The sequence below is a fragment of the Peromyscus eremicus genome, chromosome 6 (assembly GCF_949786415.1).
Source record: "Peromyscus eremicus chromosome 6, PerEre_H2_v1, whole genome shotgun sequence".
Classification (NCBI taxonomy): Eukaryota; Metazoa; Chordata; class Mammalia; order Rodentia; family Cricetidae; genus Peromyscus; species Peromyscus eremicus.
Genome location: NC_081421.1, coordinates 124,910,285 through 124,936,717, shown reverse-complemented (window position 1 = coordinate 124,936,717; position 26,433 = coordinate 124,910,285). Strand labels below are relative to the sequence as shown.

The 26,433-nt window shown below is 42.5% G+C and overlaps 1 protein-coding gene across 2 annotated transcripts in view; it reads right to left on the bottom strand.

Annotated features, from left to right (window-relative positions):
* The window catches only part of Slc44a5 (solute carrier family 44 member 5), a 305,530-nt gene that overhangs the window by 109,747 nt on the left and 169,350 nt on the right, over nt 1–26,433 (bottom strand). The window contains exon 3 of one of the 2 annotated variants that reach the window (XM_059266488.1): nt 16,534–16,569. The exons of the other annotated variant lie outside the window; for it this stretch is intronic. Coding sequence (XP_059122471.1) covers nt 16,534–16,569 — 36 coding nt within the window. The remainder of the gene's footprint in view (nt 1–16,533; nt 16,570–26,433) is intronic. 2 annotated transcript variants of the gene reach the window in all.

Sequence of the window (26,433 nt, the reverse complement as noted above, 5' to 3'; positions counted from 1 at the left end):
GCCAGATGAAGAGCCTCAGAGCTTCACTGTCACATGGCTTAGCTGGGTGAATTCAATTCACATTTCCTACTTAAAATGAAATAAAAAACTGAAATTAGGTCATATTTTATAAGCTTCTGATTTTTGATCATGCAATTATTATGACAATGAAATTACTAACACCTTTTATTAAAAAGCAAAAACAGTTGTTACTGTAGTTAACAGAATGAGTGTGCTGCCTTCATACAAAGTAACTTCCTCAGTAGAAATAATTCATGAAAATTAAGGAAAATGAAGCAAGTCCATTGATTCAATTCTGTGCACAGATTTCACACCATTGAACTGAAAGTAAATGTCAAGACCCGTTAGCCAGGCATATCCAGAAAAATTTTTTTCTTTTAAATTAAATATGTTTCTCAGTGAAAATAACAATATTACCACTACTGATCAGTATAAAAATTAAAAATCTAGGGGCTGACAGGACGGGTCAGTGGGTAGAGGCACCTACCTCTGAACCTGATGACCTTAGTTCTATTCCTAGGACCCACATGGTGGAGGAAAGAACTAATTCTCACAGGTTTCCCCTGACCTCCACAAGTGTGTCCACCCACAGACAAAGTAAATAGTTTAATAAATTAATGAAAAATCTAAAGAATTAATTTGATTGTTTTGGGAATATTTTTCTGTGGAGAATCCCATCAGGTGAATCAGTATTTTAGGGGTAGGAAGGTCAGACAGTCTTCCAACAAGAATGAGAAAATGGAGAAACATGAAATCAAGATCTCACTCTCACCAGGAGCTAGTGGAGAACTATGAACACTCAAGTTCTCGTCCTATCTCCTAAGTGTTCATTGTGCTTTGTCTGTAAAGAGGACCTATTGCTTCACCCAAGGAAAGGGTGACCCCCACGTCAATGAAGAAGGAACCATGTTTTGCTACTGTTTCTGACAGTAGGATGTTCCCTTGCTCAACCCAATACACATGGCCAACCAGGATCTGCACTCTCTCAAGACCTCTCAATACCCCCCACTTTACACTTGACCTTCTGGGAATTCTGTGTGGCTTGTGGCTCTCTCCACAGTCAGATGTTTTGCAAGCCCAGTCCCTCTGACTAGTGTGGCGTTTTCCTCTTCTTCCTTTATTCATGAGGGCAGTTCCTCATATGAGCAAGTTCGGAGGTCATTGAGGATGTTCCCCACCCCCATCACAATCAGTAAAAACCAAGAAATAAAACTGTAGGATTTTGATTAATGATCATGAGAATAGAACCTCAGCAAACCTCACTGTTCATGGAGACATGACATTCTGAGCTTCCTAAAAGACTGTAAGATTACCATCCAGCCGGTAATTTTCTGGTACTGTTTCCTCCAGTGTGGGACTATCCAAATGGACCTGTCGATCAGTAGGACAAGAAAGTCGGGAAGCTGTGTGTCCCAGAAACTTTAAGAGCTATGTAAAGCCTCGCTATACATACAAGTTGGCACAGCAGTTCCTTCGGCTGGTGCCAACTCTGCACCCACGAGAGTGTTTTCTCCTCGACCGTCTCTCCAGCCACTGCCTACTCTCACACTTGTAAGTGCCTCATACTGTTCTGTAGCAACCTCTGCCTGGCTTCAACATGATGCTGTGTCCCGTGTCAACTTGTTTGACAGAGATCATGATGACCTCAAAACCCAGGGGAAGCCTGAGTGAAATCCTGGTAACGGCAATGGTTAGGAAAGTCCCCACCTCCTCTCACAGAATCTCCATTCCTCTTCAAGGACAAGAAAGAATTGACATTCTACAGCTGCTGTGCCAATGCGTGGAGCTCACCTTCTGGGGATCAGGGCTGAGAGCTTGCACTCAACCCCTCTCCAAAGGAGCTGCTTCCATTCAACTCTGAAACACCTACCCATTGTTTACTCAACACACTGAACATCAAGGCATGATATGGCACAGACATTGTCATCCTCAAGAGGGTCACGTCTTCAATATCAGACATTGTGAAGATGTTTCTTGTTGAGGGGAAGGTGCTGCTGATGTGATTCAACATGGTGTGGGAAGGTTATTCTAGAGCATCTTCATGATGTGATTCACGGGGTCCTCAGATGGGGAAGAGAAGGACAAAGTCAAAAAGGAAAAGGGACAATGGAAGCATGGTTAGAAGGATGTGACATCCAAGAACTCACTGGCTATTGGCTTTGAGGATGAGTGAGGAGGCCACAAGGACAGCAGCCTGCAAAAGCCGGGCCAGAGGCAGTGGGCCTTCCCCCATGCTGAGTCTTAGAAGGAGTGTTCCCTGGGGTGCCTGGTCTTAGCCCCCTGAGAGCTCCTTAGGATTTCTGTTATTTTCAGTCACATGAGTGGTAACTCAGTATTCTAGCAATGGCAGGTTAATTCACAAGACTATCCTACTGGGTTAGTGAACAGCCTTTTAGAGCAGAAACTAGAATTTAGCTATTGCTCTATTCCTAATTCATATATTATTGCCCAGCACACTCATACATATACACACACATACATACACACATACAGACAAGTACACATGCATACACATATGAACACAGATACATAGACATGCACATACACATGCAGGACACATATACATTCCCACACACTAGGTACTCAATAAATATTTAAGAACACATTTTTAAAAAGAATGTCAGTGTCATTTGAATGTTCATATTTAATTGTGATTATAATCAAATAGACAATTGGCCCTAGCAAGCACCAACTAAGGTAGATTGGAGCATGAATGAAAGGTACACTGATATACCACTAGACTCACACTGCACTGTCACACCTCCACAACTAACCCTACCTCTAATGTGTAACAACACAGTATGTCTTTGAGGGTTAGCAGAAGATGCAAGGAAGGGAGCTGCCCGTGGTGCTGACTCACCCAGACACCATATCAAGCACCATCTCTAGAACCAACATTGAGAGAAGAATGACTTTCTTCTCCAGCCCTTCCATCTTCTGATATCCACAGAAACAGTAATAGGAGAAAAGGGGAGGTAGGAAACCATGTCTACCTCCAGGGGTAAATCTAACATGGAAACCACATATATACGATGTATGTGTATGTGTAAATCTAAAATGCTAATAACCGAAGTCGTCATTGTAGAACAGCGCAAATCAACTCTGACTGAGTTGACACATGGGTATTAGTGGCACCAACGATTCTAGAAAGATTTCTTCTAGGGACAACCTTTTGGGGACAACTTTTGGAAAAGAAACTTTAAGCCACTTAGAGGACAAGACGTCATTGAGACACCAGGGTGAAAGAACAGGCCCAACTGTGACAAAGGAATTGGGTATGTCAGAGTAAGAAGTACAAGGCTCCTAGAATTTTCTGGAAAACAACCCACTTACCATGCAGTCTGCAAGACATAGAAGACACAGGAAAGTTAAAGCAGATGAAGCAACAGGAAGATTGCTGGCCTGTTTAAGACAGAGGGTGGAGGGAGCTGACCAGTGAGAAAGGAGGGAGGCGATGCCAGAAGCACGCATCTGATAGTGGTGAGTTTGGAATGACACAGAGCCATGCTTTGGCACCTAATGACAGTACCACACCCAGGAAATAATGCAGATTCCAGGAACCTATCTCAGGTAGAAACATGACCTCACACCACACAGGAAAAACGAGTGGAAACACAAAAGAGACTCTTCCAGCACTCACTTAAACTGAGTACAGAGACACCTAACCTTATGAAGGGTATTTGTCTCCTAAACACAGGAGTTGCTAAGCCATCCTGTACTACTCCAAGAATGTCAAATGTCCTTACTTAAGAAAGATTTTTCTAATCACAAGGATGGTTTTCAAATATTCCACATCAATATTTAAAATAAGTTGCTCTACATGGGCTCACTGTCAAAGAAAACTTTGAGATTCCTTTATATTCTGTATAGTTGGAGGAGAGAGGAAAAGACTAAGGAATGGGAGTCTAGCATTTAAAACAAGGACCTGCCTCACTCTGTCATGGCAGTAGTACTGTAAAGTGAAGGATCTAAGCTGCTAGCAGACACCACCTGCTAGAAAAGTAAGGCAGCAGCAGCTAACACTCTGATGATATTCTGAGTATTTTGGAGGTTGGTTATTGTTGTTTTAAAGATTTATTTATTTAATTTATGTATATGCATACTCTAACTGTATGTATGCCTTTATGCCAGAAGAGGGCATCAGATTCCATTATAGATGGTTGTAAGCCAACATGTGGTTGCTGGGAATTGAACTCACGACCTCTGGAAGAATAGCCAGGGCTTTTAACCTCTGAGCCATCTCTCCAGCCCAAAAATGTGTAGCCTAGGCTGGCCTCAAACTCGTGATCCTCCTGCCTCTGCCTCTTTCAGCAAATCCTACCGGCATGCGCCACCACAATCAGCTGGAGGTTGTTTTATGCAGATAAGGTCATGAAAGTGGGTGTCCCTGGGTGGGATTAATGACCTCATAAGAAGAAGAAAATGCAGAATCTTTGCCATGTAAGGACACACAAAGACATTAGCCATCTTCAAGCAAGAGCAAGACATCTTAATTCCCCAGCACCTGGACCTTGCACTTGCCTGTCTCTGGAGAAAGGCATGCCTATGAAACTACATAATAGTAGTGTAAGGAGATGGAGGTGTACATAAACTCAAGCTTTCTGACAATTACAATAAATGTAAATGGAAAAAATACATCCATGAATGGGAAAAGTTACAGCAGATAAGATCTAACTATAAACTCTACACATACAATTATTCCTTAATAAAAATGACTTCCCTCTCCTTCCACACTTCACCAGGGACTCTAGTAAATCTTAATTTCACACCTATATAATCTACTCTGTCTTCTGTCTTGCCTGTGTGAATTTATGGAAATTATCATTCTTATATTTCCTTTCTAGGGGGTTTTGAGCCTTTAAAATGAGCCCCAAGAGTTCTTGAACTTGGAAGCTTGGGTAGTTTCCAACACTCCTCATTGATGGAGAGCCCTTAAAATATAGATGGATTCTGACCAAGCTCTCCCCTTAAAGTTCACATCAACCTCTGAACCTTTTACTCGCAAGGGGCACAAACGTGTATAAGAAACAGATTCTCTTGTGAAAAAGATGCAAGGTAGAGCAGGAATACACACCGTGCACTTACCAAGAAAGAGCTGAGTGGTGAGAGGTGTTCTGGGACATGTGAGGGAAGGGTAGTTCCCACTGACTGTAAAACCAGATGATCACAAAGAGGCAGTCTGCAAGGCAGTGCTGGAGACTGATGAGAGCTGGGCCCATGGCTGGAGAAGTGTAAATTAGATGGGGAAATTCCGTGCCAAGGAAATAACAAGCAGGAAATAGAAATATAGTTATGGTTGAAGATAGTTTTAGTTGAAAACTCCTTCAGATCACATAGTTTTACCTTTGTTTCTGACTGCAATTTTGCTCTCAAATATCATGAGACAAAACGTGTGAGTCATATTTATATGTCACACATTATTGACAGGAAACCCGTTACAGAATGTAAAGAACTTTGGAAAATAATGCACCTTTTAATGTCAGTGTGGAAGTTGCACTAACCTGTCTCCAGCTCTGTGCCTCCTCAATGTCACTCACATACAGACATGCTCAGAGAAGAAAAGCACAATGGCCTAGAATATTGCTCAGAAGGCTTTTTTTTAAGCTTACTCTATGGACTTCTTTATTTATACTTGAGACTTTATCTGATTCACAGGTAACACCCTTAGTAGACAAAGAACAAAACAGAACATAGGTGAGAGTTCAAGCAGCCAAGATTTCCTGTGAGAAAGCACTGGATCAACCAGGACACCGCATATATGTGAAGCATGGGGAGAGTGGTGGGTTACTGAAGCTTGAAGTGTCCATGCCTTCCTGGTAGATTTAAATCATGCACAACTATCATGATTATACCACAGTTCACACATTTAAGACTCAGCTTCCCAGGTTTGTTTTATAAAAAGCCAAACCTTGCATTTTTACTAACACTTGAACTTTCCTAGCTTCTGAAAATTACTACAAATATAAAAATATGGTACATATATTATATGTATAATATATATATATTTTTTATGCCATATATAATAGTGTATATTTCAGATATACAATATGATGAATTAACATACATATGACCTAATGTTTTTATTTAACAAAAATATGTTACAATATATAATAATTCATTATTATATTTCAAATAATACAGTATGACTTGACACATATGTGCTGTGATTTCTTGTAAATCAGCTCTATCTGTGATAAATTCAAGATGATTATATTTTAGGTTCATTTCTGTTGCTTGTGATAAAATGTTCTGACCAGAAGCAACATAGGGGAGGAAAAGGTTTATTTGACTTATGATTCTGGGTCACAATTGATCACTGATGCATGACATCAATGTTAGAACTTGAAGGCAGGCTACATGGTGTTACCTCCAACCAAAGAATTCACTTCACAGCCGAGGAATCATGGCAAGAACCATGGAGGATGCTGCTACTGCCTGGCAGGAATATTTATGTTCTGGTGATTAGGTTACACACTCCAAGACACTTGCCCAAGGGATAGTGTAGCCAACAGTGGACCAAACCCTACTACATCAAACATCAAGACCATCCCCACATCGATATGCCAACATCAGACAATTCCTCAATTGAGATTCTCTTCCCAAATAATTCTAGGATGTGATGAGTTGAGATTTAAAATTAACCAGCACAGCTCCAAAGTAAGCCCAGAGTTACTCAGTCTTCTACTGTTACTACACACCTTCATGGTAAAGAATCTACTCAGTAAAGACACATTTAAAGTATCTTTAAAATAATGTTCTTCACTGGTTTTTATTTGTTATTTATTTATTTTTCTATTTATTGGTTTTTGAGACAATGTCTTACATAGCTGGAGACTGACCTCAAATTCACCATGTGTCCAAGGATGACCTTAAACTTCTGATCCTCCTGCCTCTACCTCCTAAGTGCTGAGTTTACAGATGTAGACTACCCTTTCCTGTATATGTGGTGCTGGGGATCAGATCTAGGGCTTTGTGTATGCCAGGCAGCACTCCCACCGCGCCACACCTCAGCTGCTGTTATTTACTTGTTTTTTGACGTTTAAAAAGTTATGTGTGCATGCGTGCATGTGTGCATGTGTGAACATGTGCATGCAGGTGCCTATAGAGTCCAGAAGACAATGTGGGATGACCTGGAGCCGGAGTCACAGGCAGTTGTGAGCTGCCTGACATGGGTGCTGAGAACGGAACTCAGTTCTCCACAAGAGCAGTGCGTATTCTTAACTGTAAGGCCATCCCTCTAGCCCCTGAATTTTTTTATTTCATTGGAAAGGAAGCCTGTGCTGTGTGGAAAGCTGTGCTCTAGAGATTGTCATGACAGCAGTGTTCTCTGATTGGTATGCTACTGTTTTTCCACAAAAAAGTAATGTAACTATTAGTAGTTTTATCATGAAATTTATACAGTTAAATTATTTTTTAAAATAAGTATCAGAATGTATTTTTCATATTTCCAACTAAATATAATTGTTGCCTACCATTATAAAATAATAGACTTTCTTTTCCAGTAACTACAGAAAAGTTTTTAGAAAAAGAAAAAAAAATCACTAAAATAAAACTTCCAAGTTTGAACTAGACTGTTGGGGATGTCTTTCTGTATGCTGTGAATGTGTTGCTCTGATTAATTGATAAATAAAACACTGATTGGCCAGTAGCCAGGCAGGAAATATAGTATAGGCAGGATAAGGAGAGAGGAGAATTCTGGGAAGTAGAAGGCTGAGTCAGGAGACGCTGCCAGCTGCCGCCACCATAAGAAGTAAGATGTAAAGTATCAGTAAGCCACAAGCCACGTGGCAACTTATAGATTAATAGAAATGGGTTAATTTAAGATATAAGAACTAGGGTTGGGGATTTAGCTCAGTGGTAGAGCACTTGCCTAGCAAGCACAAGCTCCTGGGTTCGGTCCTCAGGAAAAAATAAAAAAGATAGAAGAGCCGGGTGGTGATGGCGCACGCCTTTAATCCCAGCACTCGGGAGGCAGAGCCAGGCGGATCTCTGTGAGTTCGAGGCCAGCCTGGGCTACCAAGTGAGTTCCAGGAAAGGCGCAAAGCTACACAGAGAAACCCTGTCTCGAAAAACCAAAAAAAAAAAAAAAAAAAAAAAAGATAGAAGAACTAGATAACAAGAAGCCTGCCACGGCCATGCAGTTTATAAGTAATATAAGTCTCTGTGTGTTTACTTGGGTCTGAGTGGCTGCAGGTCCAGCAGGACTGGAGAAAACTCCAGTTACACTAGACCAGTCAATGATCAGGTTGCTGAGTCAAGTTTTCCAATCTTTAACCCCATGACACACTTTCAGTCTTAGTTCTGAGTCCCCAGTCCAATACACACATATAAACCACACAGCTTCCCTGGCAGGCTCAGTCACACGGGTTCTATTCGCCTGCACTTAAAGCAGGATTTTAGAATTTGGGATCCCTGTGAGATAGTTCAATAGGTGACTCAAAGCTTGGTGACCCCACTTCAATACTCAGAACCCACATGGTAGAAGGAGAGAATCGACCTCTGCAAACTGTCCTCTGGTCTCCATGGTTGGGAGCCAGGACATGCCAGGCTTTCTCAGAAGCTCCAAAACCTAGTTCTTGCCTCTTGCCTGAGGAGCCAGGGCCTTGAAGAAGTTAAGGTTTTGGCCTATGGAACCTGACTCCCCTCCCCTACAGGACATTGGCATTATCATCTGAAGGCCACTGTGCACTCCATCTGTGGTGCACTTGAGATACCCTGTGCTCCCTTCATGGAATTTTGCTTGATTAGCTTCCTGCTGACTTTGTCTCATTATGTGATGGTTTTTCTGCTGACTCTGCTCCATTTTACTCCTGCAGATAGGACATAAGATGTTGTATTTACTAATAAACTTGCTTGGCATAAGCCCTGAGCTCATGCAAGACATCCATGTTGTAATTTTCCTATCGTCTTTACTTCTCATCCCCAGTGCTATCCCTCAGGGACCTCTCCCTGAAGAACAGCCTGCCGATTCCAGGTCACTCCACATATGAATCATGGTGTGCACACATGTGTGCTTGTATATACACACACGGACACACACACTATAAGTAAATAAATAAAATTTAAAAATTATTTGAGGGAGTATTTTGGGAACAAATGGGCTAGGCAAGATGGGTGGGAACAAAGTGTAATGATAGATATGTATGAGAGTAACAGTGAAATCCATTACTTTGCATATTAAAAAATCAGTAAAAATAAAATTTAAAAACTGAAACTATTTGACTAGGTTAGACTTTTCCTGAATAGTGTGAGAGCATTTTTCAATGCATTGGGGAATTCTGCTCATCTGTGCTCCATCCTGGATCTTTAAGCCAGGCCTGGAACCTGAAAGTTACAGGAAATGCTTTAGTTCTCAGCAAAGGAGGGAAATGCTGGGATCTTTGTACTCAGGACGACATTTAGACTTTGTCCATCTATAGCTGAATAACTGCTACAGAAGGAATGCCAATTTAATGATTTACTTATCAGAATGTCTTTACTTAAAACAGTTCTCTTTTATAGCAGCTTTTATCTCTTTGGCTGCTGGGTCTGACTCAGGCTTGGACAGCATGCTTATCAGGATATTCCCAAGCATGCTCCCCTGTTACAAAGATGGCCACGGTTCATGCTTGGAAATGTACAGGTAACATTTTCTGTGTAATACATACGTATGTGCATGTTCTTGACCTAAATTTTAAAAATTATTATTTTAACATACAAATAAATCAATGTAGTGATATTTTCATACATCTATATGATTTGTTTTTATTTGCCCTCACTACCTCCCTCACTCCTCTCTCCCCCTGCTGCTGGTCCTATCCCTACCCTCTGCTTCTGTAACACATGTACTGCCTCCCTCCCTTGTCCCCCTCCTTACCTTTCTCTAATTTCATAGTCTCATCTTTCATGTCCACTATATACATAATATGCATACATGTGATGACATCTATATCCCAGGTGAGATAACATATACTATTTGTGTTTCTGAGCCTGGCTTATTTCACTTAACATGATATATGCCACTCCCACCCATTTTCATGCAAACATACTGCTGACCTCTGAATGTTGCAATCAAATGCCCTGTTCCTAACTCACCCAGAGCAAAGCCAAGCAGTGATGAAGTTCACATGTGAGACCAAAGGAGACACATGTCTGCTGATACTCATGCCTGTATCCTGAGTCTCAGATGGAAAAACAAGGTAGAGATTCGGGTCCCTTTTGCACAAAAAGGTATTCTCATTGTCTGTTTATAACAGCCATTGTGGGACACTTATTCATATTTTTAGGGATACAAACCCAAAATGAAATGGAAAGTGAAATCAAAAGAGCATGGAATTGAATGAGCACAGCCCTAGGTCCTGAGACCTGTCCAGCCCCAGAGTTAATCTTTGGAAAGCCTCCAAGTTTCACTCTCACAACCCACAGAATTAACAGCCTGAGGAGAATCTCCACAGTTCCTCTAAACTCTGTCCTTTGGAAGTGCTCACCAAGTAAAAACACCTTAACTGCCAAAGACTGGTTCTAGAGAAAGGCCATGGGACACAGCCTGTGTAATGAGTGTGAGAAAAGAGACTAGAGTGAGCTGCAGAGTCTGTCTCAGAGGCTCAGGGGAGACAGAAGCAAGGAAACTCTGGGGGCAGAAGCCAGAGCGAGCGATTCCACAGAAATTATACTCAGAAGATCTGAACAAGACCCACAGATCTGTGGTTCCCAGCAGAGCTCAAGCGGGAGGCCGGGTGTCACCCACGAGAGCAGTTTGGGACAGGGTTAGACTTGATAGAAGAATCTGGGATGTCAGGGAGGGGCTGGAAGGCAAGAGCGGAAAGGGAACCAAGTTCCACATTCAAGTGACAGAGGTGGGAGCTCTGAAGACAGGCTGCTCCAGGAGCCTCAATGTCACAGCGGTTGTGTTGGTTACATGAAAGTTAGATGCACGTTCCTCACAGAACCAAGCCAGGAAGCCTGTTAAGAAAAGGGTGGAGGTGAAGGATCGGGGCTGGGGCCTATGTTGATAGAGGAAAAATATTTTTACTTTCATGTTGGGTTTGGTTAGTCACAAAGTAGACAGTGTGGCTGAGGCCTGTCTTAATGGAATACTTTAAACTTCATCTCTAGCTTTCTCGACATAGCAAGGATATGTGTGTGGAAAATTATAAGCTTGCCCCAGGTCCTAAGTCAGGGAATCAAAGAATCATTTTGAATTAAAAACAAGGTACCTTATTTTAAATGTTTTTTTGAAGTTTGTATTGGATCATTACTGTGCTTAAGTGTGCAGACTATATGAGTTCTCTCTTGCTTAGTTTCCTTCTCTACAAAATGGGGAACATAGAATCATCTTCAAATGCTGTCAGGTAGGCTACAAGCATCTTCACATAAACAATGACAAGGGAGGTGCCCTGCGTGGTCTGGGCTGCCATTCTTCCATTCCTATCATAAATGTACCCAGAGAACCTCTATAGCTCCACGCTGTGTGTGGCACTAAGCAGTCCCACTTCACAAGAAAATTTAAATTTAAAAACATCCAGAGGGAAGTTGCTTCCATTCTAGAGCAGCCACTTGATTTGGTTTGGGGATTTTGTTCATCTGTTTTCCAGACAGAGTCACACTATGTAGCCCTGGCTGGCCTGGAACTTGCTGATGTAGACCTTATGTTGGCCTCAAACTCATAGAGATTGACCTCTGCCTCTACCTCCTGAATGCTGGGATTAGAAGTGTGCACCACCACACCTAGCCTCACTTGATCTGATTTTAATACTTTTGAAGAATTGGGCAGTAGCCCAGTCTACTTTGAGAATTAACCAATAAGAGGTATAGACTTTCCAATAACTTAACCTATCAGAAGTGAAGATGAAGAGTGTCATTGTAAGAGAACTATGTAGAAAACTGTTTTAATTCGTTAACCATCTAAGGGTCCCTGATCACACAGAGGAGGAATCAGTGATCACAATACATTGTACCAACAGGCAGCTCCCTCTTTGAGAAGGCATTGCTATATGGAATAAATGCTCAAAGACAAAGGCAGAGGTCTTCCCTGGTGAACCAAAAGTCAGCCTCACATGACTGATTTTGCTCAGGAAGTATGTCCTTTTCCTTAACATTTACACTGGCTCCTGGGGATGAGGCTAGGCTTGCAGTTAAATCTATTTTAACAATAATTTTTTATTGTCATAGTTACAGCTAACACTGACATAGTGATTGAGTGGGACAGAAGAGTAATTAAAATTATAGAATACTTTAACCTTGGCATTTTGATAATGAGGACACCCAACACGAAATATCATTTGATCCACATAAAATTATGATGACATAAAACTAACAATACTAAAGATACAAATAATCTAGTCAGTATCTCGTTTTTCTTTCATTAAAAATGGTGTTATAAATCTGTTCACAATATTCACATTTAGAAACAAGGCTAAAATACTTTAGCTGTAAAATATTAGCAGCAAAGCATAAGGTCAATACCAATATCTACGATGCATATTCTATACTAAGCCAATATATTTACTCTTATAATTGTTGATATTTATGTACTAACAGACTAAAATTAAACGAAGTGTAATTAAAGAAAAAGTAATGTTAAGCTATTCCCATTTGGGTTGTGAAAATTTAGACAGCAGTTAGCTGTTCACTTCATTTTCATCATGGCTCCAAGGAAAACAGACTCCATCCAGACAATAGCTGCTTCTGAGCAAAGAAATCAAGAGGCTGTGGTGATCATCCAGGTGACGCCAGGGCCCTGACCTGGTGCAGGCTGTGGTGATCATCCAGGTGACGCCGGGACCCTGACCTGGTGTGAGCTGTGGTGGTCATCCAGGTGACACCAGGGCCCTGACCTGGTGCGGGCTGTGGTGGTCATTCAGGTGACACCAGGGCCCTGACCTGGTGTGGGCTGTGGTGGTCATCCAGGTGACACCAGGGCCCTGACCTGGTGTGGGTTGTGGTGATCATCCAGGTGACACCAGGGCCCTGACCTGGTGTGGGCTGTGGTGATCATCCAGGTGACACCGGGACCCTGACCTGGTGTGGGCTGTGGTGGTCATCCAGGTGACACCGGGACCCTGACCTGGTGTGGGCTGTGGTGGTCGTCCAGGTGATGCCAGGGCCCTGACCTGGTGCAGACTGTGGTGGTCATCCAGGTGACACCAAGACCTTGACCTGGTGCAGGCTGTGGTGGTCATCCAGGTGACACCAAGACCTTGACCTGGTGCAGGCTGTGGTGGTCATCCAGGTGACACCAAGACCTTGACCTGGTGCAGGCTGTGGTGGTCATCCAGGTGACACCAAGACCCTGACCTGGTGCAGGCTATGGTGGTCATCCAGGTGACACCAGGGCCCTGACCTGGTGCAGGCTGTGGTGGTCATCCAGGTGACACCAGGGCCCTGACCTGGTGCAGGCTATGGTGGTCATCCAGGTGATGCCAGGGCCCTGACCTGGTGCAGGCTGTGGTGGTCATCCAGGTGACACCAGGGCCCTGACCTGGTGCAGGCTGTGGTGGTCATCCAGGTGACACCGGGGCCCTGACCTGGTACAGAGGAGTTGGTGAGACATGGCATTTCGGTGATGGCAGCTGAGCACAAGCATGAGTTTTGGTAGGACATGAAGGTGAATAAACAAATCTAGATCAAGAAAGAGAAACTTGGTTGGGGATAAATTTAGGAATTAATATTAAGCACATGGTTCCATAAAACTGTGAGTCCAGACAGACCTAGGAAAGAAAAGGACTATATCCTGAGGTCACTCAGTCCTCCGACTCTACAAGTGGGAGGCCACAGGGAGGAGGAGACATCAGAAAAGAAAGAAAAGCCAGAGGCATGATATTAAAGAAGCCAAGACAACACACTTCTCAAAGACTGGCTGACTGTGTTAACGCTCCTCCAACTAAAGTGAGAAAGAAAATTGTGGAGAAGTGAAGTAATGTAGAGTCTGCTCCATGAAGGGGTCACTCACACCAGTGGGCACAAAATAAGGAGTGGCTGAGAGGGAGGGAGAAGTCAGGCCATAGAGCAACCTCCTAGAAGAAATGGGGTAATGCTGTGAGGAGGGGGCGGTACTCACAGGGTTGATGTCCTTTCACTGTTAAACAGCCAATGAAGGCATGTTTATATTGAGATGGTGGTGGGACAAATGGTGTAGGTACCAGCCTTAGGATGAAAGCATCTGGAAGAGGACACATACTTGTAATCCTAGTGTTTGGGAAGTAGTGGCAGAAGGATCAGGAGTTCAAGGCAAACCTTTTCTTTACAGTGAGTTCAAGGCCAGCCTAGTCTACATGAAATGGGGAAAGAAATAAACGAAGAAAGATTGATTGATTTTAAAAGTGGCCATGAGGGCTACCAGTGAGTCCCTGGCAGCCTAAGTCTGTTGAAAAGGTTCCTATTGGTTAAGCTCAACTGACATATGCTCAGTACTCTGATTTACCTAAATTTACACACATTGTCAATACACTTAAGCTTTATTTAACATCATGGTTTTAAAAAGAAGTACAAATACTGAAGGAACAGTTCAAAAAGAAAAGACAAATGGCAATCAATGTCATGCTGTACAGGCAAACACTCTAACTTCCTGGCATCATGCTCTCAGGATCTGTTTCTCCAGTAACAGATGTATAACATGAATTGCTAAACAGTTTTATTAATAAAAAGCCCAGAGCCAGATATTGGGGTGAAAACTGAAAGATCAGAGAGGCAGAGTAGCCAGCCACTAGTTCTTACCTCTATGAATCCTCTGCCAAAAGAGCATGAGTTCCTGTTTCCTCATGCCTTATATACCTTTTTCTGCCCAGCCATCTTACTTCCTGGGATTAAAGGTGTGTGTGCTTCCCAAGCAAAGGCATGAGATCTCAAGTGCTGGGATTAAAGGCATGTGTCACCATGCCTGGTTCTGTTCCCAGTGTGGTCTTGAACTCACAGAGATCCAGACAGATCTCTGCCTCCCAAGTAATAGGATTAAGGGTGTGTGCTACCACTGTCTGGCCTCTATGTCCAATTTAGTGCCTGGCTCTGTCCTCTGATCCCCAGATAAGTTTTATTGGGGTGCACAATATATCACCACACAGATGTGTTCCTAGAAGCTGAAAATACGTTGTGATGACGGGCCTGTTCCTGCACTCCTAGGAGAAAGAAGTCAAAGCTTCAAGACAACAGCTCTGTTGGCCTTTCCCTGGGACTCCTTCTATCCAAGGAGAATCCTCACTTGATGGCCCCTTTCCCTTAGGCTGTTTTAGAGCCAAGATGGAGGACTTATACGTCCTTGATTCATTTATCTCAAAACCCTTGTCAGAAAGATGAGGGTTTTATTATAGACCTAATTGCTTTCTCCTAATTGGGAGGTTAAGATTTATGAATGAAAGCAAAACTTAAATCATTACTCAACAGTAAAACGTTTTGGCTCATGGTACATTTTAAGTTAGAATAATTTATTGGCTTCTGATGACAAAGTTGCCATCTACTTTTTTCATGTTATCGTCTTTTATCTTTTTGTCCCATCCTGAAAGTTTGAAAATTTACAAAATAGCCTCTAAGTGTTTTGATTACCAACTTGCAGGACCATAGGGCACCAAACTAAGAAATTTAAGAAAGAGAAACTTGAAACTATAAATGCTATGTGTGAGGACAAATGTAGATTCTAAATAGATGAGGTGCACAAAAGACAATAAAGGTTCTTTGATAACAGAGACAGAAAATGCTTATACAATCATATTTTAGAATTGTATTGGTTTTAATACATAATAATTTTATGTGTTTCTGAGGTACAATGTGAAGGTTTGGTTCACTGATACATCATAAAAATTAAGTCAAATTAATTAACACATTTATTACCCAACCATAGTGAACACATTTAACATTTCCAGCTTGCTGATAGAATAAATTTTAACATTCTTGCCCCATACCCAATCTTCTAGCTAAGAATGTTCTTCTAGCTAAGGTCTAAGTAATGCTGGCAGGCACAACAAGTTCCCATTTTGTATCTTGGGGCAGTAAGAGTGGACGAGGGAGACACATTCCTAAATTCAAAGCCTCTCACGCTTTCACTGGTTCTTTAGCCTCTGAGAATCTTGTGAGGATGGATGTTCTGATACAGTTAGTCTGGGGCAGGGCTTGAGAGCTGTATTTCATTAATGCCCGGGGCGGCCCAACTGCTAATATCCACCTGCATTTTGAGTACCAAGATCCAGATATATATGGACAATTGTGGTGACAGCCAACTGTCACACAAAGGAATTCTCAGTGTCTTCAAAGTCTGATGGTGGAGATCATCACTGGAAAGAGTTTAACAAGACTCCTTACATGCCAAAGCCCTAAACTAGAACAGAAGCTGGAAGATGGGGTGGAGGGAGAGTAGAATAACATAACCAGGCTGGCCACAGGATCCTCTGCCTGGAAGAAGTGTTTACAACTCCACAGTGAGAGACTCCCTTTAAGAAGAATCCAGAAAAGGATTCCTTTCCCTGAATGAACACTTAGTTATCCATAGATTCTGAAAAAATTCCGTGTTTATTACTGGAGAGTCTGTCAGACTCTTAGACTAACTCGATGCTCAGGCTGACTCACCAAAGTCCTGATCCTCATATGGAATCTCTGTTGTTTCTAGGAAAAAGCACAAAGGGGAAACAAATATTTATCTGTGGAGCTTAATGTCTAGAACTTTACATCATCCCTCCTGCCCTGAGAAAGCCCAGTCCATGAATGTTTACACACATAATAACAGAAGGTCGGGACCAGCTGATCTAATACAATGTCCTTTAGCGTCCCAGGGAGACTGCTTCCAGTATTCTGTCCAATACCCAACTCTGTGGTATCAGGTATCCTAGAAAATTGTATAATTCTTGCATATAATATTTATGTATCCTTCTCTATACATAATCTGCACATCTAGATTACTTATAATACCATTGAAATACCAAGTAAATAACAGTGTAAACACTACATAAATAGCTATTCTATCATATGACATGGTTTTTAAAGACTCATTTTTTAAAATTATTTTTAATTATGTGTAAGTGTATGCGCACATGGGTTCAAGTACCTGCAGAGGTTCTGGCCTGGAGCTAGAGTTAGTGATGCCTGACATGGTTGCTAGAAGTCAAACTCCAGTCCTCCAGAGGAGCAGTAATTCTCTTAACCGCTGCTCCACAGTTACGGAAATCATGATGTACACATGCACTGTGGGTTTAACTATACAGTGCATGTCAGAACACTGTAAGACCCTCAGTTCCTGTTTGGCTGACTCTGCTAAGGGTAAGGTATTAATCCCTAGGTATGTAACATTCAGTCTTAAGTTACCGAAAAATGCATGGAGATTGGAGAGTAGGAGGAAGTTCGGGAGTAGGGAAATGAAGCCCTGAACTCTCTCAATTTCTTTATGTGTTATACATCATAAATGATTTGCACAGACTCAAAAAACTGATCACATATATACTAAAATTCATCACCAGAAAATGAGGTCTATCATTTTTCACTTGTAACAGTTTAAACCTCAGAAGATTTATTAGACATGAAAAATATGCATTAAATCCATTAATTACACACAGAATAGGCAGTGTGTGTATGTGGGGGTGTGTGCCTGAAAATCAGCAGTGACACTTTAATCCTGCTAAGCATTGTCTTCAGCTTTGAGAGAACCTCCCTTAGTATGAAGGAAACCTGTGCATTCAAGAGTAAAAGCTTTGGTTGTTGTGAGGGAGGGGTGCTGCATGTGCCATGAGGCATAGCAACAAAACTCTAAGCCTCACATACATTAGAGGATGCTGTTACCTCTTCCAATGAACACCTCCTCTCTGGTGCTTTGGCGGGCTTGCCAGCCCCTTAAAGTGACGGAAAGAACAGAAGTTGGAGAACTTGCTGCTGCTTCCTTCAACCAGAGTGGCTGCTGCCTACGTTCTAGATCGATATCCTTCTAACTCACAGGCAAGTGCCCCTCTCGGCCCTCCTCAAAGAAGCTTCTTTCTGCAGCACATGGAACCATTACAGAAAGCTACAATGGTCAAAATGTAGAGAACAATGGAAGGTTGGGTGCTCAACCCCGACTACTACATCTACACACAACCCCACACCAAAGGTTCAGAGAATGGAAAAGAGAGGGTAGAAGCATTGTACGTGCCAGAGGACCAAGACATTCTAAAAATTCAGTTTTTTATGTAGGACAGAGAAGCTGTACCTATGGAATCTTAACAAAAGGTCACCTAGATGAGACCCAAACAGTGACACCACCAGTGAACACACCAACATCCTTGGGGAAAACCTCACAAGCCCATCCCTAGATCAAGAGCTACAGGCAATTAATGACTACTAAGAGAGGGAGACAGTCTTCCCCAGGGATGAGCCCCCGGTTGGTTATCCAGTACCAAGTACTCAACCCTAAAAACATATACATAAACAATATTAAATGGACCAACAGACTGTATCTATATACTTACATGTATATAAACACGTAATAACAATAGCTAAAGAAGAGAGAGAGAGAGTGAATGTAGAGTTGGGTGATTAGAGAAGTCGAGATCTGAGAAGAACTGGGGGAGGAGATGAATATGAACAAAATATAGTTGTGAAACTCTCAAACAATTAAGTATTTTTAAAAAGAGTCCCTTCTATAAAGCTGCTGGGCAGAAATTACACCTGCTCTCGGCACCGATGCTTCTCATCAACCGGACTAACAAGAACCGATCAATGAAGACCCAAGTCCGGGTGACGACCCCAGGGAGGGGCTGGGAGATGGCTCGTTGGGAATGTGCTCACCCTGCAAACAAGATTAAAGAACCCGAGTCCAATCCCTAGAACCCACGTGAAAGAGCCAGGTGTGGTAATGTGCACCTGTAATCCTAGTGTGGGGAGGCAGAGGCAGGAGGATTCCCAGAGTTTACTGGCAGCAATCCTTCCCAAATCTGTGAGTTCCAGGCAAGTAAGAGACCCTGTCCCCAGAAAAGGGGGATGGTATCTAAAAAGCACAGAGTTGCCCTCTGGCCTTCACACATATGCACATATACATGCATGCATACCTGTATATATATGAACATGTATATATACACATGCATGCACACCTGTATACATATGAACATGTTTATATACACATGCATGCACACCTGTATACATATGAACATGTATATATACAAAAGATTCCAGAAATTTAGGCATAGTGATGCATGCCTATATTGTCAGGACTAGGGAGGCTGAGGCAGGAAGATTGCCAAGTGTCCAAGGCCAGCCTAGACTACACAAAGAAACCCTGCCTCAAAAATTACAATATTATAAAGGATTCTAGTTAAAACTGATCAGTCATTATCAGACAGATAACAACAGAATAGACTTCTGAATACTTTCTATGGCTGGGTGAAAAGCTGTGTTTACACAGCTCTCTCAAGATCACACTCTGTTTAAGAAAGTCACAAACATCAGCTTTTCTTGTAAAAACACAAAGCTGAGCTTCCCTGATGTCCCTCGGGTTATTCCGCTGTAATCAGGGGACTGTAACTCACAAATGGGGTCTGAGTGGCCCCAGAATCCACTGATAACCAGTACAGCCACTGGTATCAAATTATAAACATAAAGATTACTCACAGTTTTTATGAACACCCCTCCCCATCACAACCTTAAAGACTAACGGTGACTGACTCACATCTGTCTTGATGGGAGGCCTTAATGGAGACATGGATTCACACAATTTTCACATACCCTGTGGAAAACCAAATAAAAGTCCCATATATAAGTACAAAGCTTGATGCTTAAGGCACACAATGAAATGTGCAGGTCCTTCATGAAAGGGCCGTTTCTGTTTCTGAGATCTTAATGTTGGCACTTGCCTTTAACGTCCCAAATGTGCTTAGATAATATATCGAAGTTTATTAAAAAGTTCAAGGTCAAAACAACCTCCTATCAAACACAGCAAATACGCTCACATAGTGATAACCATAAGCCTTGATGTTAGCTCCCTCCTGTCTTTCCAGGGTCCTCAGCTGTGTGGACTAGTAAATTCCACATGTTCAGCTCCATCTAGACACAGATCCTCAGCCCCAGACAGCCCAAGCACAAGCCTGGTGGGAGCTGCCTTACAGCTTTGCAGGCAATTCACAGCTCATTCACACAATTGCTGCCCACATGTTGTACTGTTTCCCCATTTTACACAAGAGAACAGAGGCTCAACACTGGGAGAACCTGACCAAGGATGTGTACCACTGTTGTAAGTGGAAGCCAAATGAAGAAGACAAGCAGGACGTGGCTCTGTACATTCCAGGTATTAAACCTCTGACTTCCTTATGCCAAGTTTTAAAAATTAATGAAACTAAATACATAAGACCATATTTCATTTTTTGTGCATTCATAGTTTGTTTGAACCACTGTTTCTTTTTTAAAGCTTAGATCTTTCCAAAGATTTTTGTGAGGATGTTTACACCATCTGCAAGCTGATTGTGTATACATACATAGGGCCAAGTTATTCTGAGTCTCAGTCAGCTGGGAAGACGGAAACCTAGAGTGAAGTAAGTTCCTATGCGAGTGAGTGCTCCACTTGTATTTATCTCTAGGTGCCATACATTTAACGTGACGTGTTGGATGACGCTCACTTTTCATTCTCTCTTGCTTGGGAGATGCTAGGTGGGGGGTGAGGACTGGTTGATAGAGATAAAGGTGAGTGAGGGCTGATTGATGGGGAAGCAGCAAGGCATGGAGCTTGATGGGAAATGAATGTGAGAGTCATTTCCTGTCTTGTCCTTCTGGGATCAGCATCCTGTATTCAAGCTCAGCAACACTAGAGATGGATTGTTTTTCCAGAAATGAAGGAATAGAGAGTATACGTCTGGGGCTGAGGAGACAGTCACTACAGTGCAAGGCCTGAATTTGGTTCTCATAACCCACTTAAGGAAAAGCTAGATATGGCTGGAAGGATAGTTTAGTGGTTAAGAGCAGAGGCAATGCTTATCCAGAGGACCTGGGTTCAATTCCCAGCACCCACATGGTGGCTCATAAGCATCTGTATCCCCAGTCCCAGAGGACTTGATGGAATTTCTAACTTTGCAATAGTCACAAAACCACTTTATAGTAACAGTTATTGTAACTAAAAATCAATAGATACCGAAAGAGAAACATAAATCTTCCAACAGGGTCAATTTTTGGTAAGCATAATATATGTTACTCTCTGGAATATTCAAATGTGAAACCCAAGGATAGCATTTTCAGCATGGCCCTTACATCATTTTATACCTGTGGTTCTGGTGCTGGGATGGATGGATCCCAGCATGCACCTGGCTTTGGTGTTTTCTCACTGCAGCTGTCACTGTCAGAGGCTCACTTTCACTCTCAGTGAGAGCAGGGTCTGAGCTTCTGCCTTAGTGTCTGTGTCCACAGATCCAGGTCCCAGGCCTGAGCCCACCTCTTGGCTCTGGCCCTGAGGATCTACATCACTTCTGCCAGCCCTAATGGGCTTCTGGATTCCAGCTCTCTGGCTTGGGCCTATCTTCAAGGAGACAGACTGCCCAGAGCCTCGGTGAGTTTCCAGCACGTTCTCCTGGCAGGAGCTCCTTCTGCTGTGCCCAGTCTGCCAGGGTGGACTCTCCTCAGTTGCTACTGACTGCTCAGACTCTATCTTATCTTGCCATGCACATTCACACAGTGGATCACATAGCGGCCCTTCTGTAGTGAGCCGTACTTCCCTCCCCACCATGTCCTGGCTTCCACATTTGCTGATTGATCCTTGACACAGAGACCTACAGACCATTCACAGTTTATATGATACCAGGCCTACACCGTCTGAGGAAAGGGATGGTTATGAACTCATCAATCAAGGCAAGAACTGAATGAGCTGTGCTCACGGCGATTAACCCACATTCATTCCTTCCTTCCTTCTTCCTTAATTTCACTGACCTCATGCTGGGTTTCAAATGCCAGGCTGTCCATATAGATGGAAAGGGAGTGCTTATCTTCAGGAGCTGTTTTTTAATTCATTAGGTTGATGGATTTTAAGCAATAAGCACACCAATATTTACTTGCAAATGTGATGTGATGAGCGCAATGCAGAGGAAGCACATGGCACAAACACAGCACCAACCCAAAGTGGAAGAAGAGCAACGGCCAGCATGGTGGTCAGCAGTCTCACCAGAGGGCAATTATGGGCAGGGCAGGGAGCCCCGTTAGGAAGGAAGGAGCCCGGCAGCTGTGCAGAGCAGAAACAAAGCCGGGGAACTGGAGGACACTGGCTGGGAAGTGTGTGAGGGAAAATGAACACACGGACTGCTAGACAACAGACCCTGGATGTCGCTCAACCTGGATGCCCTTGTGAAAGCATCCCAGAACACTTAGGTCCAAAATGAACCTACATCTAGCTACCAAGTCCATGAGAACATGAAGCTATGTCCTCAAAAACAGAAATCTCCTGAAGCCAAGGGCTAACTACTCTGGGCATCGTAGTCAGGTACTGGGAAAAAAACAACTCATTATGCATCAGTAAGTAATCTGTTTTGTAGTTCCAGTTATTTAATGACTTCCACCTAGGCTAACAAGATGGCTGAGTCCAATTCCCAACACCCACATGAAAAAGCCCACATAGTGGCTATGCTTGATAGCGCTTTGTGAGCTTGACACAATCCAGAGTCTTTGGAAAGAGGGAACCTCAACCGAGAGAAAGCTTGGCATGTGGGTAAGCATAAGGAGCAGGCCAGTAAGCAGTGTTTCTTCATGGCCTGTGCTTCAGTTCCTTCCTCCAGGTGCTGCCCTTGAGTTCCTGACCTGACTTCCCTCTGGGATGGAGATGGAGTTGGAAGATGAAATAAGCCCTTTCCACGTTGCTTTTGTACATGACGTTTCATCTCAGCAACAGAAACCCTAACTTGGAGAGTGTGTGCCTCAGTCTCCTTTCCTGCTCCTGTGACAAAACGCCCTGAAAAACCACATGAGTGGGAAACGGTTTCTTTGGCTCACAGTTCCAGGTCACAGTCCATCAATGCAGGAGGGAGGTCAACATGGAGGAACTTGACAAAGATGGCCACACTACACCCACAGTCTAGAGCGAGAACAGTGCTCAGCTCCCTCTCTCCTTTTCATCCCTTCCCTGTACCCAACACACATAATGGGGCCTCCCACACTAAGGGGAGATTTTCCCACCTCAATTAATCAGATCAAGACAATCTCCTATAGACACTCCATTAGAGCAACTGTTGTGGGATATTTTGATCATATTCTGACAGTCCCAAGACTGACAATAAAGTTTACTTTGAATCACAGGGCAGACCTAGCTAGCTACTAGCTGACTAGAATTAGCCATAGAGGTTTTGGGGAATCCAGGACATATAGAAAGACACAGGAAGTAGTAGGAAGGGTCTTAGAAAGACTCACTGCCCTTTGGATTGAGGAAGAAGAGAGAAATTTGTCACTTCTTTGATCAACCAGATTTTCGCCCCATATCTGAATCCTGAGTTTTCACTAATGATAGAATAATTTAGATAATCATTACATCTGGCATCCAATGCATGACATTAAGTACACCAAAGTATGAATCTGCCACCTCTCTACCTCTACAGCTGTGGGAGGCTTTATCCCCCTCCCCACAGGCCCTCCATGTGAGTTCAGGAAGTCCAGGGTTTTTTCCTTTCAGTCTTTCTACAGCAGCCTCCATCTGCTGCCCACCCCAGTCCCAAAATGCCATTGGGGTTAGCTGCCCACTGCTAACCACCCCTGCCCTCACTTCCTGCCATGCTGGCTTTCCCTGGACTCCCTCCCCCGGCCGCCAACACAGCCCAGCTTGGCTACCTTGACATCTGCTCACACCTGCTCGGGGCTTGGGCTTTTACGGCTGCTGCTACCACTGCAAGTTGCCAAGGGGCCCAGTGTTACTAGAGTTTTCCTGCCTGGCCCACAGTCAGGATATATCTCTTTCACCTGCCAGTCCCACAGCCTCTCAGACCCCACCAAGTAAACACAGAGACTTATGTTGCTTTCAAACTGTATGGCCGTGGCAGGCTTCTTGCTAACTGTTCTGATAGCTTAAATTAATCCATTTCCTTTAATCTATACCTTGCCACATGGCTCGTGGCTTACCGGTATCTTCCCATGCTGTTTGTCATCGTGGCGGCTGGCAGTGTCTCTCTGACTCAGCCTTCCACTTCCCAGCTTTATTCTCCACCTTGCCCCACCTACACTTCCTGCCTAGCCAACGGCCAATCAGTGTTTTATTGATTAATTAGCAACACATTTGCCATACATCACACAGCAGCCCAGGTGTGTGCCACCTGTGTCCTCTGCCCAGCCATGTTGAGCAGCGACAGCTATCTGAGCCCCAGCTACCCAAGTGCCACTGACACAGCTGGTCACCTTTGCTGTCATCATCAGCAGATCTGGTGAGATACCTGGAAATTCTTAAAATGGGAATTAGGTTATTAAGAGAAAAAAAAGACAGAAAAGTCTTCTCCATATTAAGAATAAGAAAAATCACAATGGAGGGAGTTAGGACCCTGTTTAGTGCTACTGTGGATGGCTTATAAATGGAAATAATAAATGAGGTGATGAACCACTTAGCTGGGATTGACATAATACCAATTGTAATTACTATCAGCTTGGTAATTCATATTTTATCCTTAAAAAGTGGTTTGATAACTTTGCCAAATATGAAAATTTGACTGGTAAGACACATGCCTTAGAAAGACTTACTAATGAAAATAATAAACATTTGACAGGTAAGAGACAGCCTTAGAAAGACCAACTAATAAAGATAAGAAAAATATCCAGATACAGATAGAGGAATTTAGAATAGAACCTACCACACCACTGCATTATGAAATTGAAGAGGAGTGGACCAAGGTTAATAGAAAACCAATCTTAGTTTATTCAGTTACCATACAAGAATGACCACCAGGTGATAGACATCCCCAAGGCTATGCAGAAGTTGACTGGAATGTTGTAGAAGTTTTAGATTTAAAGAGATTTAAAGAAGCAGTCATTTCATATGGTGTGCATTCACCCTTTGTGAAGCAGGTGTTAAATTCATGGGCAACTCAGAACAGAATTATTCCACAAGACAAGAAAGATTTAGCTACAGCAATATTGGAAGCTGGTCCTCAGTTACAATGGAGAACATGGTGGAAAGAGGAAGCTAGGGCCATAGAACAATAAAATAGAGCTAGAGGTACTGATATTTCCAAAGACCAGTCCCTCAGTGAAGACCAATATGCTGATTTGCAAAGACAGTTTAGATTTGATGACCATACCTTGGCATTGTACCTTATAGCAGCTTTGAATGTTTGGAACAGGGTTGAAGAATCAGGATAGAGGATTGAGTCATTTACAAAAATTATACAAGACCCAAAAGAATGCTTCACTGATTTTTTATAAAGATTGACTGCAGCTGTAAATAGAATGATATCAGATCCAGAAGTTAGACAAATATTAATTGAATTGTTGGCTTTTGGAAATACTAATTCAGAATAAATAAAGGGTGAGTATGCCTTTATTAAGGGCAAGATGAATGGGTTGGAAATATAGCCAATATTGGATCTTATGTACAGCTGATATTGGATCTTATGCTTATGATGCTCTTTGATAGAAATAATTTCTAGAAATTTTAAGAAAAATCAAAATGTCAGATGTTTTAATTGTGGTAAAGAAGGTCATTTGAAAATGGATTGTAGGCAAGATGTTCCTAGAAACAATGTTTTTCCTAGAGATAATCCAAACAAAAGGCTCCAGCTTTCTGGAGTATGCAGAAGGTGTGGCAAAGGTTGGCACTGTATTAATGAATTTAGATCAATGAGGGACAAGCAAGGTAACCCTTTGCTATTGGGAAATGCCCTATAGAACCTCCTGCAGGCTTTAATATCAAATTTGGCTCAATCATTTTCTCTCAGCTTCAGAGAAACTCATCCACAGAGCAATTAAAGGACTTAATACCTGTTGTTAAAAACCACACTGCTCTGGATGTAACCAAAGACACAACAAAAAGTTCAGGGAAGATCAGAAAACAAGTATTTGGCAAACTGCTATAAATAATCAGAGACTAAAGCTAGAAATACATACAAATGGCATAGAATTTTAAGGTTTGGTAGACACAGGTGCAGATGTAACAATAATTTCACCAAAATCTTGGCATCCAAACTGGCCTCTTCTGGAGGTAAATGTTCAGCTTCTTGGAATTGGAACTTTATCTCGGGTAAAACAAAGTACAAGATGGGCCGAGTGTATAGGGCCAGAAGGACAGAGAGGAAAATTGAAACCATATGTGGCTAATATAGCAATGAATTTATGGGGAAGTGATTTGTTGCAGCAATGGAAACATAGATTAACATTCCTTCAATCTCAGAAACAAACAAATAAAATAAAGACTTCTTCTTTAGAGAGAAATATTAAAATATACTGTCAAGAACAGCCACAGACTGCTAAGTTTGTACATAAGAGGAGTACAACAGCTGGTGTCTCTCAAGGGTACCGACAGCCCTCCCTTTAAAATGGTTAGCTAACAGACCTGTCTGGGTGGAA